The 7,722-nt window shown below is 44.7% G+C and overlaps 1 protein-coding gene across 3 annotated transcripts; it reads left to right on the top strand.

The window, feature by feature from the left end:
• Nucleotides 1-429: 429 nt before the first annotated feature.
• PHOSPHO1 (phosphoethanolamine/phosphocholine phosphatase 1) lies at nt 430-7,461 on the top strand. 3 transcript variants are annotated; one of them, XM_075580335.1, is made up of 2 exons: nt 430-670; nt 4,994-7,461. In XM_075580335.1, exons 1-2 carry the CDS (start codon nt 551-553, stop codon nt 5,741-5,743), a joined length of 870 nt encoding a protein of 289 aa, XP_075436450.1. In that variant the 5' UTR covers nt 430-550; the 3' UTR covers nt 5,744-7,461. The 3 variants fall into 3 exon arrangements, with proteins under 3 accessions (XP_075436450.1, XP_075436452.1, XP_075436451.1); XM_075580337.1 differs by lacking the exon at nt 430-670 and adding an exon at nt 882-932; XM_075580336.1 differs by lacking the exon at nt 430-670 and adding an exon at nt 900-966.
• Nucleotides 7,462-7,722: the final 261 nt, after the last annotated feature.

Here is a 7,722-nt window from a genome sequence, read left to right as displayed (position 1 = left end):
ATATATATATTACACAGGGTGTATATATACAGAATATATTACACAGGGTATATACAGAATATATATATTACACAGAATATATACATTACACAGGGTATATACAGAATATATATATTACACAGAATATATACATTACACAGGGTATATACAGAATATATATATATATATATATATTACACAGGGTATATACAGTATATATATATATATATATATATATATATATATATATATATATTACACAGCGTATATATACACAGTACGGTATATATTTCTGCACACTGAGCTGTGCTGGGCGGGGCCAGGCTGCAGTGGGCGTGGTCTCTCTGTTACTTAATGCTCATGGCGTGGTCTCCCGGTGTGGGCGGGGCTTGTATACCGTTGGTCAGATCCCGGCGCGCTATTGAATGGACACGGGGCGTGGCTTGCGGCACGTGGGCGTGGATTACGGCACGTGGGCGTGGCGTTCACCTCCCTTCGCAGTGTCCTCTCTGATCCGCCGCCGCCGCTCGCTTCCCAATTGGCGGACCCGCTGTGTGACGCGTATGGGGGGATGCAGCCGGTTCCCCCCTGTGCTCCCCCTCGGGATATAAAACCTCCGGAGGGGGTAACCGGACCGGGAGTGAACATCACCCTGCCCCCGGGAAACCCGGAGAACCGAGCGCCGGGAAAGGTAAGAGAGACCCCGGACACCCCTCTCTCATCACATGGACTGTCCTGACCGGCGGTGTATTACACGGGTGGGGAGATACCACCTGGGGGCAGAGAGGGGGGGAACACAGATGGTAGAGGGTAAAGCCTGCGCTGTAAAGGACAGTGGGAGCAACCATCAATGGGCAAAGAGAGGGGGGGAGGGGGAGATACCATAGGGGCAGATAATAGAGGGGTATGAAGAGGCTGCTGAAGAGGTGGTAATTCGGAGGATTTTTATTTCTGTAAGGATTGTGCCACAACTAGAGGGTATTAATGGTGAGATGCCTACAGTAGGGGGTATTAATGGTGAGATGCCTACAGTAGGGGGTATTAATGGTGAGATGCCTACAGTAGGGGGTATTAATGGTGAGATGCCTCCAGTAAGGGGTATTAATGGTGAGATGCCTACAGTAGGGGGTATTAATGGTGAGATGCCTACAGTAGGGGGTATTAATGGTGAGATGCCTCCAGTAGGGGGTATTAATGGTGAGATGCCGCCAGTAGGGGGTATTAATGGGGAGATGCCTCCAGTAGGGGGTATTAATGGGGAGATGGCTCCAGTAGGGGGTATTAATGGGGAGATGCCACCAGTAGGGGGTATTAATGGGGAGATGCCACCCACCAGTAGGGGGTATTAATGGGGAGATGCCACCCACCAGTAGGGGGTATTAATGGGGAGATGCCACCAGTAGGGTGTATTAATGGGGAGAGGCCACCAGTAGGGGTTATTAATGGGGAGATGCCACCAGTAGGGGGTATTAATGGGGAGATGCCACCAGTAGGGGGTATTAGTGGGGAGATGCCACCAGTAGGGGGTATTAGTGGGGAGATGCCACCAGTAGGGGGTATTAATGGGGAGATGCCACCAGTAGGGGGTATTAATGGGGAGATGCCACCAGTAGGGGGTATTAATGGGTAGATGCCACCAGTAGGGGGTATTAATGGTGAGATATTCCACCCGTATGGTGGTAGTAATGGTGAGATGCCTTCAGTAGGGGGTATTAATGGTGATATGCCTTCAATAGATTGTATTTTTGATGAGATTCCTCTAGTAATGGGTATTAATGGTAGAATACCTGCAGTAGGGTGTATTAATGGTGAGTTACTCCCTGGTTGTATTGTTGGTGAGATAAAGGAGTATCAGCTATTTATGGTGGGATGCCTTCAGTACCCCTTATTGATGGTGAAGGACCACCACTGGAGTGAAGAATTAATTGTCAGGGGGGGGGGTCAATATAGGAGTGGGTACCACCACTTAGGAGTATTATAGGGTAGGAGGCTGAAGGAGCGGCGTAGTGGGTCAATGAGAAGTGGTTGAGTAATGTCGATAAAGAGAGAAACCACCCGCTCAGCCGAAAAAATGTCTGACATAAGGGGTGCACAGGGGTTGGGTTAAACGGCTTGAGAACAAAAAATGGGGGTCACTGCATCAGACACAGTGAATCCCCTAGAACCCTTCTTTGTTCACTCTTCTAGGTCAATAAGGATCAAACGGACATAAGGACAATGTGACTAGTTTCCAGGACTCAAATTTATTACATTAGAACCTATAAAAAAAAAAAAACCTTGGGAATGAGATGTGTGGCGTTAATTATTTAAAATACTTTATTATATATAATCGTTGCAAAGGGATGGGGTATATCAACACATACATGACACACTATACATACATAAATACAGGTCTTGATGTTTCCCTGATAATGTATATGAGTCCAGAGACCTTTTGGTTTGTAACGTTGGCTCTTATGGAGTACTGATCTCCCTATATTTAGATCAAGGTGCTTATTGCAGGGTGTGGTCTTTCGGATCCTTCCATAAATACCTCTTGTGCAAGAAACTCACACTTGTAAAGAGATAACGATTACAAGGTCACGTATCCAAATCTTACAATAGTGGACTCGTTAAAGTAATTGACGTAATCACACTGAATTGCAGATGTTGATATTCCTCTGTTTAGTGGCAGTGAATCAAATCTCCAGATGTTCCGTAGCCCGAGTAGGTTGTACTACAAATCCATGTGTTACTCTGGCTTCGTGGGTGTATTAGTAATACTCCCCTCAATGCTTCATTATACAGCTCAACCCTGTTATAGCGCGATCCGTTACAGCGCGGATCCGCTTATAACGCGATGTACGCGTGGCTCCCAATTTTCATATGTATGAATACTTTACAACACGATTATTGGCGTCTTAAATACTTTATTGTACAATGCACACAATGGTACATTATTTCTAACGCGATCCGCTTATAGCGCGGTGTGATTCTTTGGATCCCAAGCACAGCGTTATAAGGGGGTTGAGCTGTAATTACTAATAGTAATATAGATGCAAGCACTACTGCATTCTTGCGTTCAAAGAGTAAGTATACCAATTTAAAATACATCCCACTATAATAGGTGGGCAAGACTAATTGGTAGGACTAATTGCTTGCTTATGAACACATTTGATGATTTATTGAGGCCTAAGACATTGCAGGATGGAGGACAGAGTATTACAGACAAACATTAAGGTTTGCATAGGTTCTGAGGTGTCATTTGGATCCCTACCGAGGTAAGTATATAACTCCCTGATGCTCAAATGTGTGCTGCAGTATCACTCTCCCAAGCGGAGCTCCTTGAAGATTCGTGATATCCAAGCGTTTTGCCAAATGGGAGGTCGAGAAAGCGCAGTGGCGAAACGTGCGTCGGGGGGACGTGATGCAGTCACACTGTAAGCAGTTCCAGCGAGATCAGCCGTGAGACCGGGAAGCTCCGATCGCAGCACTGTCCGAGATAAGGTTTGCCCCTGCCGTTTAGAGATACTAGAGATTAGCGGTGAAACCGTTTGGCAGCTACATCAATACTATGGCGCTCGGGTAAGTTTTCCATTCGAGTTCCGTTTTATACGGGTATTATGCACGCTTATCTTTTCGCGCAAATTATCCTTATGCTCAGATCCAGCCGAAACAAGCTGGGAGCGGGTCTAATAACCATCTATTGCGTGATAGGGAAACAACATACCGGTCAGACCAGCTGCTTGTATATTTTGGCAAAACGCGTGGATATCATGCATCTTCCAGAGCTTCTCCGGCTGTGAGCGTGATACTGCAGCAAACATTTGAACGCGGGCTACGGAACATCTGGAGATTTGATTCACTGCCATTAAACCGAGGAATATCAACATCTGCAATTCAGTGTGATTACGTCGACCACTTTAACGAGTCCGCTATTGTAAGATTTGGCCACGTGACCTTGTAAACGTTGTCTCTTTACAAGTGTGAGTTTCTTGCACAAGAGGCATTAGCATCGGGCATTTATGGAAGGATCGAAAGACCATACCCTGCAATTAGCACCTTGATCTAAATATAGGGAGATCAGTACTCCATAAGAGCTAACGTTACAAACCAAAGGTCTCTGGACTCATATACATTATCAGGGAAACATTAAGACCTGTATTTATGTTTTATGTATGTATAGTGTCTGTGTTGATATACCCCATCCCTTTGTAATGATTATATATAATAAAGTGTTTTAAATAATTAACGCCACACATCTCATTCCCAAGGTTTTTTTTTTTATAGGTTCTAATGTAAGAACTTTGAGTTCTGTAAACTAGTCACATTGTCCTTATGTCCGTTTTGATCTTTATTGACCTAGGAGAGTGAACCAAGAAAGGTGTTCTAGGGGATTCACTGTGTCTGATGCAGTTATCCACATTTTTTTTTGTTCTCAAGTAGTGGGTCACTGAGTAGTGGGCAGTGGGTCAGTGAGTAAAGACACTGACTGAAAGTAACGACACTGAGTGTGAGTCAGGGAACCCTGGTTCAAACCGCGGTGTCGGCTCCTTGTGAATGTCACGTTATCTCCCTGTGCCCTTTAACCCATTAAACACGTCACTCCCATTATGTCACTTTGCTCCTGCGTGGGACTGATCCTTTAACCCATTAAACACTTCGCCTTGTCATTAGTTCATACATACTATAAAAACCCAAAGACGCTTGGTATAACAGATGGAGTTACAGAAGCTGACCGCAGACGAGACTTGGTAACAATGGTGTTGTCTAGTGGTTAAGGCACTGGTGTTGTCATACACAAACGTGTGGGTTCAATTCCAGTGGTTAATCGTTTTACCTCCCTGTGTCTTTGAAAAGTGTTGCCAGGATCCCACTCCAGAGGTAGCTGCATCAATTTCTAATATTGTAAGTACTTTACAATTGGAAGGTGCTGCAGCAATATTGGGCATCACTATAAGAGTTGGGTGACCTCAGAGTACCAAGACTAGCTGGTAATGGGTTTTAACTTTATTTTTCTTTATTTGACACATAGATATTAAAGATGGCGGCCACCCTCAAGTATCTGCTGACGTTCGACTTCGATGAAACCATTGTCAATGAGAACAGTGACGATTCGGTGGTACGGGCAGCCCCCCGCCAGGAGCTTCCTGATTGGCTGCGCCAGACATTCCAAGAAGGCTTTTATAACCAGTACATGCAGAGGGTGTTTGAATACCTGGGAGATAACGGGGTGAGGTTGCTGGACCTCCAGGATGTCTACGAGAACATCCCGCTCTCTCCTGGGATGTCCGACCTCTTCCGCTTCTTGGCCAAGAACCAAGAACATTTCGAGATCATCCTTATTTCAGACGCCAACATGTTTGGCATCGAGAGCTCCTTGAGATGTCACGGATGGCACTCCCTCTTCCGTCGGGTGATTAGCAACCCTACCAACTCGGAGAAGAGCGGGCACCTGATTCTAGGGCCCTATCATTCCCATACCTGCCCTCAGTGCCCAGCCAACATGTGCAAGAGGAAGATCTTAACGGAATACCTCACAGAGAGGGCCCAAGACGGGGTCGAGTTTGAGAAGCTCTTGTACGTCGGCGACGGAGCCAATGATTTCTGCCCGTCCGTTGTGTTGACTTCCACAGGCGTCGCTTTCCCTCGGAAGAATTACCCCATGCACCAGATGATCCGGGAGATGGAGAAGCAGAAGGCGGCCTACCAAGCTACGGTGGTCCCTTGGGACTCGGCTGATGTGGTCACCCGCTATCTTCAGGGGCTTCTCAACAAGTCTTAGGAACGGTCAAGAAAAGGGAGCTGGTCATGAAACCATTGTATCAGGACATTCTAATTGATGAATCTGAGCACCTACAGAGTAACTCTGCATTTCCGATGGATCTCTCTCTATGCAGTTCTTTTAACTTCCTCATTCCGCCCCCCTGTTCCACCAGGATTGGGGAGCAGACTTTTTAAAATACAACTGAGAATAATAATAATAATAATAATAATAAAATGACTCTACTTTTAAAAGTATCCGCGAGGACATTGCACGCTTATTCTGTCCTCTTCCCATGTGTAGTGTTGGGAGAAGCTCCCTTCTTCTGTAGGCGCTTCAGGGTTCTTGATAGATGTAGTTTGAAGATCTCCATGTCCCGTCTGCAGAAGGCCACCCAAACGATGAGGTCTCCTTCCCCGATGAACAGCCTTCATAGTCTTGCTGTCGGCAGTGGTGTTCCCGTGGGTAAAGTTGGAGTATCTTTGGGTAGATCAACTTGAGGAGACCTCCAAAAAAGTTCCATTTGAAGAGGAATTGGTGGAGTCTTTCTAAGCTAGGATGGAAGTTCCTCTATGAATGGGCCCTAGGCTGTCCCAGAAGGGGTTCCTGGGCCGTACAATCCAACGAGGACCGATGTTGATCTTCTGTGTGATCTCCAGGCTTCTCCACCACAACATCCCATTGTCTGGGCTGACTAATATTGGTTCTTCATGGGGGGAAAAAAGGACATTTGCATGAAATGGACTATCTCTATAATTAACCTTGTATTGAGCTTCCAGTGTATTCTGACCAATCAGTGGCCAGTGATCTTAATTTAACAGTGGGCAACATTATCTACCAATCCCACAGGGCTATCTACCATCAGAATGTATTATAAAGGGTCAGTCCGACTTAGAATCAAAGGGAACTAATGCCACAGGTAGTTCAGGTATTGATCATTACACACACCTCTTGCTGTAGAGGGGTTCATTCATCAAGGCAGAACCCTATAATTTATACACCCCCGTCATTCATATTGTAGCAGGTAACTTCGATATGGAACACACAACAGGTTATTTCTGTTTTATAGCATGGCATATACATTTTAATATATATATATTTATAAAATAATATAGTAATTAGACTGGAAATCAAGTGTAGAGGGCTTCGTTCTACTAGTGGAAAAGTCGGAGGCTACATTGCTGTTCTGTGACGCACGCACGCGCGTGTGTGATAAGTCTGGCAGTAAGGTTAACAGCGCTGGGTTCAAGGGTCAGTTCTTATTAGCATTAAAATAAACCAGTGACATGTTCAAGCGGCTAAATCTAAAGGGGGGAGGGTACTTTTAATATCTTTTAAATAAGCCACGTACAGTATTGTAAAATATTGTGTGTGATATATATATATATATTATATATATATATATATATTTATATATATATATATATATATATATATATATATATATATATATATATATATATATATATATATATATATACACACACACACACTGTATAATCACAGTCTAGAATTGCTCTTTTAAATGCCGATTTATGTAAAAAGTGTCTTTCCTGTTACCTGACCTAAAACCACCTTTGTATAAATGTTAACAGCCTAATTGGCTACCTTGAACTAAACTAACTGTGCTACAAGCAAAGATTTGCCTGTTTTTGTTCAGGGGGGTTCTGGAGAAGGTGAGTCGGGTCTTTTTCTTTCCCCTTCTCCCACCCACGTCCTTATCGGAGACACAATCAAGATAAGGGGGGGGTGGGTGGGAGAGAGGGGGGGGGGGCTCTGTCTGTGCAAAATCTTCAACCCACAGAGACGTCAGACACAAGGGGGCAGTCCAAGGACATCGAACCTCTCCCAAGTCTCAGCTCAGCATGTGCACACTCACTTTAATCATCATTTCAAATGCTTATACTGTAGCTGTAAGATTTGGGTAAAAAAAGGAATCACACAGGTGTGACCCCCTTAACCATGTCACTGCCATTAGAACACTTTGCCCCTAGGAGGGA

Source organism: Ascaphus truei, chromosome 23 (genome assembly GCF_040206685.1).
Source record: "Ascaphus truei isolate aAscTru1 chromosome 23, aAscTru1.hap1, whole genome shotgun sequence".
NCBI lineage: Eukaryota > Metazoa > Chordata > Amphibia > Anura > Ascaphidae > Ascaphus > Ascaphus truei.
Note: the sequence above shows the minus strand (reverse complement) of the source record. Positions and strands in the feature narration are given on the sequence as shown.

Bases quoted from the DNA above. Each gene is read 5' to 3' on its own strand.
- PHOSPHO1 (XM_075580335.1), top strand. From the start codon at position 551: ATGCAGCCGGTTCCCCCCTGTGCTCCCCCTCGGGATATAAAACCTCCG. The intron at 671-4,993 runs GTAAGAGAGACC...TTTGACACATAG, and splicing joins AGAACCGAGCGCCGGGAAAG to ATATTAAAGATGGCGGCCAC.